The 20,332-nt window shown below is 33.5% G+C and overlaps 1 protein-coding gene across 1 annotated transcript; it reads left to right on the top strand.

Annotated features, from left to right (window-relative positions):
* The first annotated feature begins 2,627 nt into the window (after positions 1-2,627).
* Positions 2,628-20,215, top strand: LOC107877398 (squamosa promoter-binding-like protein 3). The gene is made up of 2 exons (XM_016724048.2): positions 2,628-3,083; positions 19,415-20,215. Exons 1-2 carry the CDS (start codon positions 2,740-2,742, stop codon positions 19,578-19,580), a joined length of 510 nt encoding a protein of 169 aa, XP_016579534.2. The 5' UTR covers positions 2,628-2,739; the 3' UTR covers positions 19,581-20,215.
* The last annotated feature ends 117 nt before the right edge of the window (positions 20,216-20,332 follow it).

Raw genomic sequence — 20,332 nt, 5'->3', positions numbered from 1 at the left:
ATGTCATACCATTGAATTCGAAATCTTATTCTTACCGGGGTATGTAGCAGTCAGAGCTGTAGAGATTGCATTAGGGAGAGCAGCCACCAATGAATTTGTATCATCTTATAAATATCATTGCGATCAAATAATTGTGGTGCCTTTTGTGTTTCTGGAGTGTGTTGTGTGCACGCATCCCTTGTCATCGCCTGAAAGGCTTTATGAGGAGTTGAACGTTTTACTGAACCAGATTTCTTACGACATTCCAGAATAATGTGACCATCCTTCTTACAGTAGTTACAATAATTTCGCTTCTTGCAATGGAAAATGACATGCCCTGTTTCCTTGCAATGATAGCATTGAATTGGTTTGTTAGAATTGCCCAAGAAAGAACTTTTGTATGCAGCCATGGCAGTGTCCACGAAAAGAAAATTTTCTATAGAGGCTTGAGAAACAAATCGAGTTTCTTCTCGAAGTACTTCAGAAACCACCACATCTAAAGCTAGTAGTTTTTCCCTGTTGAGAATGTTGGAACGTAAAGGCTCGAACTCAGACCTGAGCTTCATAAGGAATTGGACAGTCCTTGTCCTCTTTGTTGTAGTCATGAAGTCCTTTAGTCCAGCGGCATTAATTGAGGCAGCAAAAATTTGATCTTGCTCTGCCCATAATCTGAATAATCCAGAATAGAAGCACCAGACACTTTTCTCACCTTGTTCGTTCTGCGAGTAGCCTTTCTAATTCAAATTCTCTAGCCAAATTTTGTTGCTTACCGAGGGTATGTAGATGACTCCACATTTCAGATGCTTTCTCAAAAGATGTCAGGTCCATAGATATATCAACAGAAACGGAATTGACAAGCCATGTTATGATTTTGCCGTTGTTAGCTTCCCAGATTTCTTTTTCTTCGGCTTCTGTAGGTATAGCCTTTGATCCATCTAGAATACCAAGGAGGCCTTTGCCTCTAATTAAAGCCCTGAAATGGAACTTCCAGATCGGAAAGTTATGTCCGTCGAATTTGGTTGACAAGACATCTCGTGGATCCATTCTGTTGGAAGAAAAAAAATTGGAGTCGGAGGGAATCAACAAACAAATCCAAAGATTACAAGAAGAGAAACAGATGTGGATAAAGAATCCGAGTCCAAGATGAATCAAACAGATTTTCTGGAAAAAAAATGAATATTCAGGTCTCGGAGAGAGGAAAAAAACCAAGGGTTGGATACCAAGTTAAATAAAGGAAGAAAAACTGGAACAATACACATGAAATAATTATTCAATCTTCATTGATCATAACAATGAATCTATACAATATTTATACAGAAAAAAGGAGTCCTAATTGCTCTCAATTACTAGCCTAATGATAGGGGAGATCCCTGATTATAGGATTACAAATTTAAGAAAATCAGATACATGATTTAGAGATAATCAGTACCTGTTTTTGTTACACTAAATAAGGTAACGTCTAAATAAGGTAACATCGATGAAGCATGCTTTCGAGGACCCCATGTCTAAATAAGGTAACATCGATGAAGCATGCTTTCGAGGACCCCATTTGGCACTTGAAATCAATTTACTCTGTGTTGTACGTATCTGATCCTAGAGAACAAATTGCCCCCCCCCTAATAACTACTGCTTACTATAGTTCACCTAAAAACAGAACTACTTTAGGATAATAATTTACACCAATCAAGTAAGTACACAATATGTGCTTGTAAATATTAAATATACTTTTATTAATTAATTTGATGTAGATTCCTTCCCGTTTCAATAGCATTTTCGACGCGAGTCTCGGGGTGGACGTAGTGAAAACGTTTCGGGACGCAAATAAAAAACATAAATTCATAGAACGTAAATTTTAAAATTTGAGGCGTAAGTTTCGAACGTATAAATGTAAATTTCAGGCATAAAAATGTAGGTTCGAGCGTTAAATTTAATTTTTATTATTTAAAAGTACTTTTTGTATAATCATATTTTTTATTGTTGTAATGGTATTTATATCTTATATTATTATATGGTAGTAATTTTTCTATAATATATAAATAAGGAGAGCAAGTTTCACAGAAAATGACACAATATATATATATATATATATATATATAATTTTTTTAGATAATTATGCCTGGAAATTGACAAAACAGAGTTTCTTCAAGTTATTAATTTTAAAAAGAAATTGAACAGAGAGTCCATAGCGCTATATGTTCTTGAAGTAGATTTATTCATTTTTTGTCATTGATCTTACACTTTTTATCATTCTTCTTTTTTGAAATATATAAAAAATCAAAAGTATGATATTAGTTGATAGTAAGAACGATTAATAGAGATCGTGATGAATGTTGATTTCGATTTTAGAGATTATCTTGGCTATATCATTTTTTATGTTGTTACCTTTCTCAAATAATGATTGTAATACTTTTTTTAATATTATTTTTGAATTATTTGAAGAATCACTGAAAAAATTATTTTTACTTATATTTTTAGTAATAAAATAATAAAAAATAAAAAAACATAAAGATATATATCCCATAAATTCATGAGACTTACACCCCTCGAAACTTACACTCATTTCATGCTACGAAAAACGTTTCGCGTCACGGCCCCGCCTTTTTAAACATTGATTGTGGTTATAGTCGTGGTCCTCACAAGCTTTTTTCACCTTTTGTCTTAGCATGCCTATCCTAGCTAGGCTACATTCATTATGTACTACTGTATTCTTTAACAAAACTTCCATCTGTCCTCTTGAAGTCTTCACATCCAAGAGAAAACATGGCAACCCAAATCTATGGTAGGCCATTGAAGAACATGGCAGCCCCCATGGACTTTGTTGAAGAAGACAATGAGTTTGAGGAAGAGGATGAGGAGGAAGATGAAACTGTATTAATTGGAAAGAATAGTTACTTGAAGAGAAAAAAGTTGAATCTTGATAAGAAAAAGGGGGAAAAGAGTGATAGCATGCAAGTGAAGCAATATTGTCAAGTGGAGAAATGTGGGGTTGATTTGGATGGTGCTAAAAAGTACTATAAAAGGCACAAAGTTTGTCAACTCCATGCTAAGGCTCCAATTGTTCTGCTTGCTGGTTTAAGACAGAGGTTTTGCCAACAATGCAGCAGGTATACCCTAAACAAAACTATGTCATCTCATTATTTTTGAGCCAAAATTTGGAATGTGTTTTGCTATATATATCATGCCATTTTCATTGCTTAATATCTCAATGTTGTTAGGTACTAGCCATATCCAATAAAAAGAAAAATTGACTAGCCATGGGAGCTTTGTGTAAAATGAAGTGGTAAAAGCAAAATCTGTGTGTAGATAAATAGTTAATCCTCGACAGAAGTGAAGCTTATGGTTCTAAGTTGTCTGCTAGCAGAAGCTTTTACCTTATTCCATAACTTAAATCTTTCTTATTATTTTTATTTTATTTATATTTCTTATTTCATTTCGAAGGAGAGCTTTGAAGTAAATGATAAAATTGTTTTCATGTGATCAGTAGATCACGGGTTCAAGCCTTGAAAATAACCTCTGCCAGAAATGCAGGATAAGGCTACGTATAATACACTCTTATATAGCGCACCGGACTGTCGTTATATTTCTTATTTCATAATTATTTTTAACTTCAAATTTTTAAATAACATAAATTGTGAATTAATATTATATACTATTTATATTAATGGAAAATTCAAATAAAAGTGAATTTTTTTGATGAAATACAGCTAAATAAATATTACATCATAGTAAAATTTATTTATTTCTACATAAATATTCAACTTTCAAAAATGTTGCTCCCATAAATGCTCTATTAATGCACTACGAAGTTCAAATAAATATTTTTGTCTTTAATTTTTTTATGTTTAGCAAAAAATTTATTCAAATCAATAATTTTCATCTACCATCATTTATACCGAATTTAGATTAGTAAAATTTAAAAGTAATATAATAAAAATATTAAATTAAAAAAATGTTTAGGAATATTAAGAACTTAATTAATTATTGAATATAATTTATGATATGTTAAATTACAAATATTTTATGATATAAATGTTAATACTATAATCAAAAAGTAAAATAAAGGGGATGAATAGTAAATCTCTTTCTATTTATAGAGTTTAGAGGAAGATTTGAAAGGTGATTGAAGTTGCACCCTTTGTTTTCCAATACAGATATAAAGTACAAAGGATAAAATAAAGGCCAATTGGAGATGCCCTTAGGAAGAAAAAAATAAAGGCTGATACAACAAATTCTCTATAAAGGTTGTCAAACGTTGATCTTCACTATCTCTTGTAGACTCTCTCTCAAAAATCGAATCTCAAAATGCTGAAAAACTTGTTCAACTTTGCTAAGTCAGTGGCAACAGAAACATACTTTATTTACTAATTTAAATCGATTCACTAAATTAGTGAAAAGTCATAGTATGCAATTTCACTAGTGTGTAATACATTCAACATTTAGAAGTTTCACAATTTTCTCCACTTACTTCCACAGGCGAATGTAGTCTATGTCACTCTTTCTTGGCTAGTATTCTAGGTCATTCAAAAGGACTTCATATAGTTTTGAGTTTAACATTGTGGTTGTTTCCTCTCCTTTCAATCGAGTGACTTCGTACCTATCCTTATAGAGAAAAAAGAGGTTGTTTCCTCTCCTTTCAATCGAGCGACTTAGTACCAATTCTTATCGAGAAAAAAGAGTTTCAGGGCATCTTCTATTCATATCTATTTGATTTTTCCGCAGTAAAATGTTTGTCTGAAGCCACAAAATTTTAAGGGCCCCAAAAATTTAATATATATTTTATAATTTTTATTTCACTGAAAATAATACTAAAATTATAAAATATAAAAATTACAAAATTTAAATTAAAAACAATAGGACTATCTAATTTTTATCAAAAATATTTTAGAACTTTGAATTAAACTATTCAAATCTTCATATTAATAAATAAAATTTTTGCAATAATATTCAAGGTAATGCATTGCATACAAATGATTAACATCTTATTGATTAAAATTATTGCTTACTTTTATAAATAATAATATTGATATGTAAAGTTGTCTAATATCTTTATAAAAATACAATACCAAAAAAAAGTAGTACGCAACAACCAATAAATTATCTTAAGGACTCGTAATAAAATTTAATTTTAAGCCACTAATTTTATTGAAACGATCGTACGTACAATATCGAAAGAAATTGTCATGGCCATATGGAAGCAAATCTCGCTGAAAATGTGGCATAGGAATGAAATGTTTGGTGCACTATGGATACACTTGAGCATGATAGTGATAATGTTTCCCACAGGCAACGAAAGTGTCACGACTCAAGCACAGACCTTGGTCGTAGCATTCATCATAAACATAGTTATAAATAAAGTATAAAAATAGATATATAAAAATAAGAAGTTCAAACTTAAATAAAAATTGTCAAACCAAATATTGAAATACATTTGTCTACATCAGTCTACATAGCCTCCAACTCGCTTTCAAAAAATACAAATAGAGGATGCAACGTGAATTATCTCTAAATTCCTCTCTAAATCCTATAATAGGGAGTTAGTATATATCCCCTTTATTTTATTTTTTGATTATACTATTAATATTTATATTTTATAACATTTATAATTTTAACATATTATAAATTATATTTAATAATTAATTAAGTTCCTAATATTTGAAATTATTTTTAATTTAATAATTTTATTATTTTAAATTTTATTAATTTAATTTTCCTGTAAATAGTGGTAGAGTATCGATTTAAATAATTTTTAGCTAAATGTATTTTGAACTTCGTAATTGTTATAAATGTATTTACATTATAGTGAATGTGTATCAAGATCTATCAAGATCTAGTTGATATCTATCAGGATTTGAAGTACCTGTCTTTTAGTAGGAAACTAGAAGTATTTTCCCCTATAAATAGAGGGATTTTGTTCATTATATTCTCAACAATATTATGATCTCTCATCCTCAAGGATCCTCTTACTTAATCCTCATGAGAAATAAGGAAGTATCCTCTCTTCTCTCTCTATTATTTTTGTATTTACAATATATTTCATAACACGGTATCAACACGAGACTCTGCCTATATTTCATAACACGGTATCAATACGAGACTCCGACAAACAAGGTGAGATTATAAATCTAAAGGCAATTTCAAGGTTAGTAATTTCTTATGTTATCTGTCTTTTGCTACTAATAATATAATTATTGTTGGATTTGAGGAAAAATAATTGGTTTGGAACCACTTATGATTTAAATTTATTCCTCAAGAGCAATATTATCAAAAGGGATAATAATATGTTAGGTTCAAGTCCCATTGATTTATGCCTAAGACGCCTTAATATGGGTAAGACGTTGAGTTTGAATCTCAATGCACCATATTGATGATATTATGATGACTAAGACAAAATAATGTGCTTTTGATGAAAAGTCATGAAACTTGTCCATTGAATATGCTCCATTCCAAGAAGTAAATGTGGTAGCAATATATGATAAGTCTGAAAGATGACAATTTGCTCCATTCTTGAAGTGAATGTGGTAGCAATATAGAGAAATTATCTCTATCATATTTATGCCTCGATTTTCTCCTGAAGTAGTAATATCATGAAAGAGGTTATAAGCTATCAAAATTTGATAGACTTAGGGCACGATTATATTCCATTCCTGGGAATAAGTATTTCGATTATTTCAGTATAAACGTGCACTTAATTGTGATGGTATCATAACTCACCTTCGAAAGAGGCAGAATAACTGAAAAGAGTTATTTTGAAATCTACTACTAAAGTAGTAAATCTGAAATTTATTTATGTAATAGTAAATCTGAAATTTACTAAAGTAAAAGTACATGTCATGGTAAACTTGGAGTTTGCTAGAATAAAAGTTCATAAATTGACATGAATGATTGTGACATTTCGAAGATGTGCATATTGAGTATTAGACATGTATTGAAGAAATAGAGGATTCTTCAAGAATTGTTTGTCGCTTGTTCTCATGATAAGTTGGTTGGATCAACTAATGTTGGAATTGGATGCCTTAAATCTAAAAAGTATATAAGGAGAATATGTGCCCGTTCACCTGTCATGTGATTTATTAAGATGCATCGATATGAGATGATCACATGTACATTTATTGTCAACCTGTAGTTTGACATTCATAAAGTTGCTTGCTCAATAAAATTGAGTTAAGAGCATAGCTTTCAGATTGTATAATCAAGACAATCTTGATGATGATGATTTGGCATTGAATGCCTTTGATAAATAACTGAAACATTGCTAATGAGAACAAAGTTTCATATGTTGGTTTGAAATATTATATACAAAAGTACTTGTATGCATCAAACCAATAAATTATGATTAATTCTCCCTCAAAGTTGGTTCTGAGTCGGGAACCACACGTCGTCCATCTAATAATTTCAATGTACGGTATACGATTAGTGAATATATGATGTTGCACAAAGATGGATTCCTCAAAGAAAATAGAGGATGTATGTTAGTTTTCCTAACATATGTTGGGAATTATCATCAGATCCTTATTCAAAAGATAATTCAAGTCGAATACCGAAAGTATCTCATATTTAAGATGCAAGTGCTCCTATTTTGTGTCCCTAAAGGACAAAGTCTATTCATATATGAAGCATAGTAGACCAATTGGTTGCAAATAAAATAAATTCTTGAAAAAATAAGGAGCAAATAATCATAATAAGAAGGCAATGTGCTCTTGAAGAGCCTATGACATAACACTTTATAAAACCTTATGAGAGGTACCTGAAAATAATGAAGTGATGAGATCTCAAAATATTATGTCACATTGTGAACCGATACGAAATGATATATAATCAATATCTTTGATACAATATTGGCGCAATATTGTAAAAGATTATGAGGATCTAAACTCTACGTTTATTTAAGTATACTGAAATGTTTCTAAACTCTACGTTTATTTAAGTATACTGACGTAGAAACATTTATCAAGTGACTTGAAAAGATGCATCTTGGTACGTGAAAACTTATTTGATTTGCACTCCACACACTCGAAGATGTCACACATGAAAACATTGAGTATTGTCACTTGACAAAATATATCTTGCAAATACTATAAGGCCTGATATAACCTTTTCGATTAATTTGTTAGCAAGGTATAGTTTTGCTCCTACTAGGAGACATTGAAATGGGATCAAACATATGATGTTATATTATTCTAAAGATTGCAGTTTCGATCTTGTTAATTATGTTGATGCTGAGTATTTATTTAACCCGCATAAATCTCGGTCTCAAATATGCAATGTGTTTACATATGGGGATACTGTCATATCTTGGAGATATACAAAACAGTCTATCTAGCCACTTCACCTAACCATGCTGAGATACTAGTTATTCATGGAGCAAGACGAGAATGTGTTTGGTTAAGGTCCATGATACATCTCATTCGAGAAAAATATTGCTTGACATGTGACAATCTACCCACAATTTTATACAGAGATAATGTAACATACATAACACATCTTAATTGAGGATTCATAAAGGAGATAAAATGAAGCACACTTCATTTTTTTCTATACACATGATCTACAAAAGAATGGTAATATTAACATGCAACAGATTCGTTCAATTGACAATGTGGTTGATTTATTCACCAAGTCTCCTCCAATTGCAACTTTCAAGAAGATGATGCACAAGATCGGAATGCAAAGGCTCAAGTATGTTCTCATTAGAGGGAGCAAATACGCGTTGTACTCTTTTTTCCTTATGAGGTTTTGTTCTACTAGATTTTCCTTGTAAGATTTTTAATGAGGCAGCCTATATGTGTATTGTTAGAGATGTGTACTCTTTTTCCTTCACTAGATTTTTTTTCCTACTGGATTTTTTCTAGTAAGGTTTTAACGGGGCATATTATCTATCAATTAGACATTCACGGGGGAGTGTTATAAATTTATTTATATTATAGTGAATGTCTATATAGATAAGATCTATCAAGATCTAATAAGATCAAGGTGATATCTATCAGGATTTGAAGTATCTGTCTTTTAGTCAGAAACTAGGAGTAAATTTTTCCCTATAAATAGAAGGGTTTCCTTCATTGTAAATAATCCTCAAGGATCCAAGAGATATGTTAGTTTTCATGATGCACAAAGGTGAATTCCTCAAAGAAGATGGAGGATGCATGTTAGTTTTACTAACATAAGGGGGAGATTATAAGTGGCTATGAAATATGTAAGGAATTATCACCAGATCCTCATTCAAAAGATAATTCAAGTCAAATGCCGAAAGCATCTCATATTTAAGTTACAAGTGCTCCTATTTTGTCCCTAAAGGACAAAGTCTACGTATGCGTGAAGCGTGCTAGACCAATCGATTCCAAATGAAATAATCCTTGAAAAGAATAAGGAGCAAATGATCATAATAAAAAGGCAGCGTGCTCTTGAAGAGCCTATGACATAACACTTCATGAAACCTTATGAGAGGTTCAGGTACCTGAAAATAATGAAGTGATGAGATCTCAAAAATGTTATGTCGCATTGTGAACCGATATGAAATAATATATCATCAATATCTTTGATACAATATTGGCGCAATATTGTGGAAGATTACGAGGATCGAAATTCTACGTTTATTTAAGCATGCTGACGTAGAAACATTTATCAAGTGACATGAAAGAATGCATCTTGATAAGCATAACACTTATTTTATTTGTAGTCCAGACGCTTGAAGATATCACACATGAAATATGAAATATTTTATTTATGATCCTTATATCGCGTAAATTTATTGAAACTCTTGGAAATTTTTTAAAAGCAATAGATTATTTGCTGAGATGATAAATAAAGCAATTTGGATTGGTAATGAAGTATCATATCTTGGTGCAATTGATGCACTCATGTATCTTGCGAATACTACAAGGGTTGTAGCCTTTTCGATTAATTTGTTAGCAAGATATAATTCTGCTCCTACTAGGAGACATTAAAATGAGATCAAACACATGATCTTATTTTATTCTAAAGATTGTAGTCCCAATCTTATTGGTCATGCTGATGTTGTGTAATTATCTAATCTACATAAAGCTCGATCTCAAATAGGCTATGTGTTCACATATGGGGATACTGTCATATCTTGGAGATATACAAAGCAGTCTATCTAGCCACTTTATTAAATCATGATGATATAATAGCTATTCATAAAGCTAGCCGAGAATGTGTATGCTTGAGGTCCATGATACAACTCATTCGAGAAAAAAATGTGATTTGAAATGTGATAATGTACCCACAGTTTTATGCAGAGATAATGCAACATACATAGCACATCTTGATGGAGGATTCATAAAAGAAGATAGAACGAAGCACACTTCATCAAAGTTTTTCTACATACATGAGATACAAAAGAATGGTGATATTAACGTGCAATAGATTCGTTCAAGTGACAATGTGGCTGATTTATTTACCAAGTTTTCTCCAATTACAACTTTCAAGAAGATGATGCACAAGATCGGGATGCAAAGGTTCAAGGATGTTCTCATTAGGGGGAGTTAATACGCGTTGTACTCTTTTTTCCTTACGAGGTTTTGTCCCACTGAATTTTCCTTGTGATGTTTTTAATGAGGCAGCCTATATGCATATCATTAGAGATATATACTCTTTTTCCTTTAATAGATTTTTTTTCCACTGAATTTTTCTAGTAAAGTTTTAATGAGACACATTATCTATCTAGACATTCAAGGGGAGTGTTATAAATGTATTTATATTATAGTGAATGTCTATCAAGATCTATCAAGATTTAGTTGATATCTATCAGGATTTGAAGTATCTGTCTTTTAGTAAGAAACTAGGAGTATTTTCCCCTATAAATAAAGGGGATTTGTTCATTGTATTCTCAACAATCTTATGATCTCTCATCCTCAAGGATCCTCTTATTTAATCCTCGTGAGAAATAAAGAAGTTTCCTCGCTTCTCTTTCTATTTTTTTTGTATTTACTTTATATTTCATAACAGTAATGCATTAATAGCGCATTTATGAGTTAGTATATATCCCCTTTATTTTATTTTTTGATTATAATATTAATATTTATATTTTATAACATTTATAATTTTAACATATTATAAATTATATTCGATAATTAATTAAGTTCCTAATATTCGTAATTATTTTTAATTTAATATTTTTATTATTTTAAATTTTATTAATTTAATTTTCGTATAAATAGTGGTAGAGTATCGATTTGAATAATTTTTAGCTAAATATATTTTGAACTTCGTAATGCATTAATAGAGCATTTATGGGAGCAGTTTTGTAATCTTGAAAGTTGGATATTTATGTAGAAATAAATAAATTTTACCATGGTTTAATATTTATTTAATTATATTACATTAATAATTTCACTTTTATTTGAATTGTCCCTTTTTTTGTTTCCCATTCGGTGCCTGCATTGGAGCCCCGATTAATTCGGATCACGCGTTGCAGGACTCATTAAGGTACCCGTATTGGAGCCCCAACTAATTTGGATTGCGCGTTGCAGGGCCTATTAAAGTGGCAGCACTCCCAACAGAGTTTTCTCCATACCCAGGATCGAACCCTCGAGTGTTGCAGGCCCATTAAGCTGGTAGCGCTCCCAACAGAGTTTTCTCCATATCCAAGATTGAACCCTCGACCTCTGATTAAGGGTGGAGCAGGCTCATTCACTTTACCATAGCCCATGTTGGTGAATTGTCCCTTAATATGAATAATATATAATATTTGCTTGCAATTTATGTTATTTATCTCTATATTTACCAGGATGTGGTGTGGCAGATGGGCTGCTCCTCCATTAACCAGAGGTCTCGGATTCGAGTTCTGAGTATGAAAAAATCCTTGGTAGGGAGCGCTTCCCCCCGAATGGAGCCCTACGCGACGCGAATTCAAATTAGTCGAACTCCAATGTGAGTATCAGACACCGGATGAAAAACAAAAATAAAAGAATCTCCATATTTAGAAGGTAAAACAGAGCTTAAAATAGTGTAGTTATGGTGCATAAGTCAATTTGGTTTTCAACTCTGCTCATTGGAACTTGGTCTTCTTCTAGTTAAATTTTGACAATAGGGAAACAATATAAGAAAACCTCCACATATCTCTTGTAATAACCGACCCAGAGCCAAGAAACTCTAAATCAACATTGTAGTTATGAGCTTGAACCAAATGTTTAAGGCTTCAGCTTTTTGGAAATCTACCTTGATACTTTTGCTGGAAACCAAATAGGTTAACTTTGTTATATTGTTTTGAATCTTGTTGTTAGAATTCCTGATTCCACTACTGCTAGTAAGGAAGTAGGCCATTTCTATTTCTGCTAGTACTAATTACTACTACTCCTGATATAACTTATCCCAGAATTAGTTACCAAACAAGAGATATAATGGTACTAATTTTTTTATTACGAAACTATTTATCCCAGACTAGCATACCTGTTATTTTATTTGAACTTCGGGTACACAGAATCTGTATATGCAGAACAATAACTTCAACTAGAGTTCAAGTATAAACAAGAACACAATGAAGTATATCAAATACCCTCAACACAAGATGAAAATGACATTTCCAAGAGGTGTATTTTATTCTTTCAGAAATTATGATGAAACAGAAAATAGTCAAGTCGTCCGAATTCACGGAGTTTCCTTAAGGAAATAATTCTCCTCACTGTACCCGAGGTTGTGGAATTTTTTCTCCCAGGATAAAATGGCTAAATAGACCAACTGTAGCGGTACCTCAAATGGTTGAAATATCTTCAAACGCACAGAACGTTTTGATTGATCACACAGAGTAATTTGAAAGACAAAAAGTAATTTTGTATTCTGAAATTTTTGTAGGTAAACCTGTGGATGAAAGAAGGTTTATATAGCCACAAGATGCCTCTTCTGAAAAGTGACAAAGGTTCATCTAAAAGGTGTAACCTTTTTTGAAAATTCATGTCCATTCGTCCAAACAGTGTGACTGTTCTGAACAGGCATGTCATTTCGTGAATAAGTGTGTCAGTTCGTCGAAACAATGCATCAGTTTACTGAAATAGTGCATCAGTTCACCGAAATAGTGCATCAATTCACCGAAACAGTGACACCAGTTCGATGAAGTATTGCATCAGTTCGAACTTTTGTATGCATGTATAAATGGAGTACCAAAACCAAAAAATATTTTACTGTATTTTTTGTATTTTCGGATTAGATTTCTGTCTGGATTTCTTTATTTCCATCAAATAAACTTTGTCCAAAAAGATAGATCTCATCGATCAATCATTTGCCAAATTCGAAGCTGTGCGAGCGAGCGACGAAGGCGCGAGGCATCTCTTATTTCGTGCCTCACTTACCATGTGGAGTAAGTGTTCTTATTATAAACACTCCAAAGTTCCTTTCTCCCACCAATGTGGAAGAATTAGTGAACTTTCCAATTTGAAGTACACTTTCTAAAATGGGTGTCTTCTTTCCTCCACCATTTTCCATTTTCCATTGACACTTCATACACACTTTGAACCCAATAATCCCCCACATGAATGGGGAATGATTATTTTTCATAAAATTTATACGAACAAGTGTGTGATCATCAAGCAAAGACTGATTGCATCTGGATAAGTGGGTTTTCCTTTGAACTTTCTGTAGTGAACATGCACCGGATGCACTCGGTCAATCAGTAGATTTGATATCTTTGAACCGTCGAGCTTTAATAGACAATACCTGTCACATAATCAGCCTTTTAACATTTATGGTTCTCACGGTTTTGTTCTTTTCAGCCATGAACACGTCCCGGTTTCATGAGAGCTTAGAGAATAGGCCTTTACTAACATTCTCCTTGAAGCGGCTTCTACTTCGCCCTCACATAGGTGATTTCTGAAAGTTCAATCCTGTAGATTAAACTATTTGGTCAAATCTGCCAAATTTAGATAATCATTAAAAAACTTTTCACCTTAAGTCTTATCCTAGTTTACTATACGTTGTCTACATCATGAGAATGAGTTAGGTAATTGATAATGTTGAACCTGCCAGACGCAACTTTGTTTGATCTCCTTGTACCTAGTTCTTATCTCCAGTCTGCTAGGTAGAGTTACCGCCATGCTGACTGTTCTAGGCCTTAAACTCATTCCCTTGGATATCCTTTCTAATCCTTCTCTAGATAGGTCTTTTGTAAGTGGATCCGACACATTATCCTTTGACTTTACATAGTCAATAGTGATAATTCCACTAGAGAGAAGTTCTCTAACGGTATTATGTCTTCATCTTATATGATGAGATTTACCATTATACATCATGCTCCCTGCCCTACCTATTGCCGCTTGGCTATCACAGTGTATACATTCTGGCGCCACTGGCTTGGGCCAATACAAAATATCTTCTAAGAAATTCTGGAGCCATTCTGCTTCTTCACCGGCTTTATCTAATGCAATAAATTCAGATTTCATTGTCGAGCGAGCGATACAAGTCTGTTTGGATGATTTCCAAGAAACTGCTCCTCCACCGATAGTAAATACATATCTACTTGTGGATTTTACTTCGTTCAATCAGGTGATCCAATTTGCATCACTATATCCTTCAAGTATCACAGGATATTTATCATAATGCAAAGCATAGTTTTGAGTGTATTTAAGATACCCCAAAACTCTTTTCATTGTTATCCAATGAGTTTTGTTGGGATTACTCGTGTATCGACTCAATTTACTGATAGCGCATGCTATATATGGTCGTGTACAGTTCATTATATACATTAAACATTCCAATACTCTTGCGTACTCCAATTGCGAGTCACTTTCACCTTCATTCTTTCGAAGTGCAAAGCTCACATCCAATGGAGTCTTGGCAATACCGAATTCCATATACTTGAACTTGTCAAGTACCTTTTCGATATAATGAGACTGTAACAATGCCAACCCTTATGCAGTTCGATGGATTCTTATATCTAAGATCACATCTGCAACTCCAAGGTCTTTCATACCAAACTTGCTCTCGAGCATTCGTTTTGTTGCATTTATGCCAGAAATGTCTCTACTGATGATCAACATATCATTCACATATAAACATACAATGACTTGGTGATTTGGAGTGTCTTTAATATAAACATATTTATCACATTCATTTATTTTGAATCCGTTTGCCAACATGGTTTGGTCAAACTTTGCATGTCAATGTTTAGGTGCTTGCTTTAGTCCATACAATGACTTAATAAGTCTACACACCTTATTCTCTTTCCCTGGAACCACAAAACCCTCAGGTTGGTCCATATATATTTCTTCCTCTAATTCTCCATTTAGGAAAGCGATTTTCACATTCATTTGATGAATTTCAAGACCATATACCGCAGCCAAGGCAATTAACATTTGAATCGATGTTATCCTTATTACTGGCGAGTATGTATCGAAGTAATCAAGTCCTTCTTTTTGTTTGAAGCCTTTTACTAAAAGTCTTGCCTTGTATTTGTCAATAGTACCATCTGTTTTCATCTTTATTTTGAAGATCCATTTAGAACCTAACGATTTATTTTTGGGAGGAAGGTTAACCAACTCCTATATATGGTTGCTTAAGATTGAATCTATCTCACTATTGACTGCCTCTTTCCAAAAGGATGAATTCGAAGAGGCCATCGCTTCCTTAAATATTTGAGGCTCATTTTCCAAAAGAAATGTTACAAAATCCGATCCAAACGAAGTAGACGTTCTTTGACGTGTACTACGTCTTGGATTTTCTTCATTATGTTCATTCTCAATTGGTTCATCACGAGGTCGTTTAGATCCTCCACTAGACTGTTCATGTCTAAGTTTATACGGGTAAATGTTTTCAAAGAATTCAGCATTATCTGATTCAATTACCGTATTTTCATTAATATCCGGATGTTCGAATTTATGAACCAAAAATCGACATGCTTTACTACTTTTAGCATATCCTATGAACACGCAGTCCACCGTTTTAGGTCCTATCTTAACCCTTTTAGGTATAGGAACTTAAACCTTCGCTAGACACCCCCATACTTTGAAATATTTCAAGTTGGGTTTCCTTCCTTTCCATTTTTCGTAAGGAATTGATTGTGTCTTACTATGGGGAACTTTGTTGAGTATATGATTGGCTGTAAAGATAGCCTCCCCCCATAAGTTTTGCGGTAAACCAGAACTTATAAGTAAGGCATTCATCATTTCCTTCAAAGTTCGGTTTTTTCTTTCCGCAATTTCATTAGATTAAGGTGAATATGGGGCCGTAGTTTGATGGATTATTCCATTCTCTACACATATTTGCGTAAAGGGAGATTCATATTCTCCGCCCCTATCACTTCTTATTATTTTGATCTTTTTGTCTAATTGATTTTCAACTTCAGTTTTATATTGCCTAAACACATCTATTGCTTCGTCCTTACTATTTATCAAGTAGACATAACAATATCTAGTGCAATCGTCAATAAAAGTTATGAAATACTTTTTCCCACCACGTGATGGTGTTGACTTCATATCACAAATGTCAGTATGTATTAAGTCTAAGGGATTGAAATTCCTTTCAACGGACTTATAAGGATGCTTTGCATACTTCGATTCCACACACGTTTGACACTTTGATTTATTGCACTTAAAGTTTGGCAAAACTTCTATGTTAATCAGTTTTTGTAACGTTTTGTAATTAACATGGCCTAAACGTTCATACCATAAATCATAAGACTCAAGCAAATAAGAAGAATTCAAACTTTTATTTATTTCAACAGTCATTACATTCATCTTATAAAGGACTTCGGTCAGATAGCCTTTTCCTACATACATTTCTTCTTTGCTAATTACAATTTTTCCAAAAACGGTTACACATTTGAATCCGTTCTTGTCTAGAAGTGAAACAGAAATTAAATTCCTACGTAACTCCGGAACATACAAGACATTGTTAAGTGTCAAAACCTTTTCGAAAATCATCTTTAAGCAAATTTTTCCTATTCTTTCTACCTTAACCGTAGCGGAGTTAGCCATGTAGATCATTTCTTCTACTTGAGCAGGAGCGAATGACGAAAACAACTCCTTGTTGGCACATACATGGCGGGTGGCACCAGAATCCATCCACCATTCGCGAGGATTCTCCGTCAAGTTGCATTCTGAGAACATAGCACACAGATCATCGCATTCTTTGTTGGATTCAATCATATTTGCTTGATCCTTCTTCTTGTCTTTCTTTGGGACACGACAATCTGTGGACTTGTGGCCAATCTTGCCACAGTTGAAGCATTTTCCCTTGAACTTTTTATTGGGTTGATTGCTTCTTTGTTCAGCTTTCTTTCTTTTCTTGGAATTGTTTTGGTCATCTTCTACAATATGTGCTCCATTAATTGTAGAATTCCCCCTTGACCTTCTTTCGGTAGCTTTATTATCCTCTTCAATATGTAGTCGGACAATAAGATCTTCAACAGTCATCTCCTTGCGTTTATGCTTTAAGTAGTTTTTGAAGTTTTTCCACAAAAGTGGTAGCTTCTCAACTATCGCTGCTACTTGGAAAGCATCATTCACAATTAAACCTACAAAACAGTTTATGTGAGTATTAAGAACATTTTTAATTTGTTCAACTAAGATATTTTTCAAAGATATACCTTCTGCTAGGAGATCATGTATGATGACTTGCAGCTCCTATACTTGAGAGACAACAGATTTGCTATCTATCATTTTGAAGTCCATGAACCGTGCAACAAGGAATTTCTTAATTCCCACATCCTCCGTCTTATATTTTCGTTTAAGTGCCCCCCACAGTTCCTTTGATGTCTTGGCTCCACTATAAATATTGTTGAGGTCATCTTGGAGACCACTCAGAATATAATTCCTGCAAAGGAAGTCCGAATATTTCCAAGCTTCTACAATAACGAAGCAGTCTTTGTCCGAGGTTCCCTCGGGCACCTCAAGCACGTCTTCGTTAGTGAGCCGTTGCAGACATAAAGTGGTGAGGTAAAAGAACATCTTTTGTTGCCACCGCTTGAAGTCAATGCCCAAAAATTTTTTGAGCTTCTCCGCCGGTGCCATTGTTGGCGGAGCATTTGTGCGACTTGATGTGGCAATATTAGTTGCCCCCACAGACGTTGTCGCATCCATCATTTGGCTTTCGTTAGTCATCTTTCCTGTCAACACAAGACAGAAAAATTTAGTACTTTCAGAATACTACTTATAAAGTTAAATAACTTTTCAACTTTTCTTCTTGTTTCTAATTAATGATGAAGTTTTTATAACTTCAAATTGTCAACCAAGTGAACTTTAACTTGTGATGAAGATTTTATGTCTTCTAATCACTAGTTAAATTCAAGCGGAGTAGAAAGCTTAAAGCTTTAATCTCCAAAATAAGTTATACAGATTCTGTAAAATTAATTATTTCCTTAAGATTGTTATTTTATTTGTACTTCGGGTACACAGAATCTGTATATGCAGAACAATACTTCAAATAGAGTTTAAGTATAAATAAGAACACAATGAAGTATATCAAATACCTTCAACACAAGATCAAAATGACCTTTCCAAGAGGTGTATTTTATTCTTTTAGAAATTAAGATGAAACAGAAAATAGTCAAGTCGTCCGAATTCACGGAGTTTCCTTAAGGAAATAATTCCCCTCACTATACCCGAGGTTGTGGAATTTTTCCTCCCAGGATAAAATGACTAAACAGACCAACTGTAGCGGTACCTTAAACGGTTGGAATATCTTCGAAAGCACAAAACGTTTTGATTGATCACATAGAGTAATTTGGAAGAGAAGAAGTAATTTTGTATTCTAAAATTTTCGTATGTAAACCTGTAGATGAAAGCAAGTTTATATAGCCACAAGATGCCTAAAAAGTGGCAAAGGTTCATCTAAAAGGTGTAACCTTTTCTGAAAATTCATGCCCATTCATCCAAACAGTGTGACTGTTCTGAACAGGCATGCCATTTCGTGAATAAATGTGGCAGTTCGTCGAAACAATGCATCAGTTTACTGAAACAGTGCATCAGTTCACCGAAACAGTGCATCAGTTCACCGAAACAATGGCACCAGTTCGATAAAGTATTGCATTAGTTCGAACGTTTGTATGCATGTATAAATGGAGTACCAAAACTAGAAAATATTTTACTGCGTTTTTTGTATTTTCAGATTAGATTGCTGGCTGGATTCCTTTATTTCCATCAAATAAACTTTGTCCAAAAAGACAAATCTCATTAATCAATCATTTGCCAAATCCAAAGCCAAGCAAGGAAGCAACAACAATGGTGCGAGGCATCTCTTATTTCTTGTCTGACTTATTATGTGGAGTAAGTGTTCTTATTATAAACACTCCAAAGTTCCATACTCCCACCAATGTGGGAGAATTAGTGAACTTTCCAATTTGGAGTACACTTTCTAAATTGGGTGTCTCCTTTCCTCCACTATTTTTCATTTTCCATTCACACTTCATACACACTTTGAACCCAACAATACCAAACAACCCCTTAAATGTTCTCTGCTTGACATTTTAATATGTGACATGCCTCCCATTCAGGTTCCATGAGATCTCAGAATTTGATGGCACTAAAAGGAGTTGTCGACAACGTTTAGCTGGACACAACCAGCGGCGTCGCAAAATACCGGTGGCTGTTAAGCTGGAAGATGACCAATGCAGGCAGATTAATGGGGAAACCAGGCCATATATGGACATGAGTACATGACTTTGTCCAGCAGGAAAAACTCTTTCAGAAACTATGACATCTACACTGATGTCTCCAGATGAATATGCTTACTCTCTTCTGTCAGCCCCGCGCCGCGGGGCGTCTTTGTTGTCCCTTTACGTTGTTAATTTATAGTCTAAGACCTAACTTTAGATGTTTGTTCAGTATATTGCTACAACTGCATGTCACCTGAGCTCCTAGGTTTGAGTTCTCAGTATGGTTAAATTCCAGAAATGTATGGCACAATATTAAGGGATCACCCTGGCTTGTGATGAACTTTCTTGCATGCATTTTTCATACAAAATTCTACCGTCATTTTTTGTACTTCTATCACTTCTTTTCTATAGACTTCTTGGCTTGAGCGAAGATCTAGCAAAAACCTCTCTATTTAAGTTAAGGGTAAGAACTACGTACGTACATTCTCTACTACCCAGACCCCCACTCCGTTCTGAGATAACGATGAGATCTACGTATATTTTACCCTCTCCACACCTCACTTTGTGAAACTATAGTAGGTATATTGTTGTTGTTCGTATTTTGCCATACAAATAGTCTCTGTCGCTCAGACTCTTCAAATCGACTAACACGTGCCAAATGTAATGCATATTTAAAGGATCCAACACGAATGCGACTATTTCGTGAATATCTATGAAAAATTCGAATTAACAAAGTCAAGTAGGGATAGTAGAGCCAGGTTTCACTACTTTATTTACAGAGCTCACATAAAATTATAGCACGGGAGAAGCAAAAGC

The sequence above is a fragment of the Capsicum annuum genome, chromosome 7, assembly GCF_002878395.1.
Source record: "Capsicum annuum cultivar UCD-10X-F1 chromosome 7, UCD10Xv1.1, whole genome shotgun sequence".
Lineage (NCBI taxonomy): Eukaryota > Viridiplantae > Streptophyta > Magnoliopsida > Solanales > Solanaceae > Capsicum > Capsicum annuum.
Note: the sequence above shows the minus strand (reverse complement) of the source record. Positions and strands in the feature narration are given on the sequence as shown.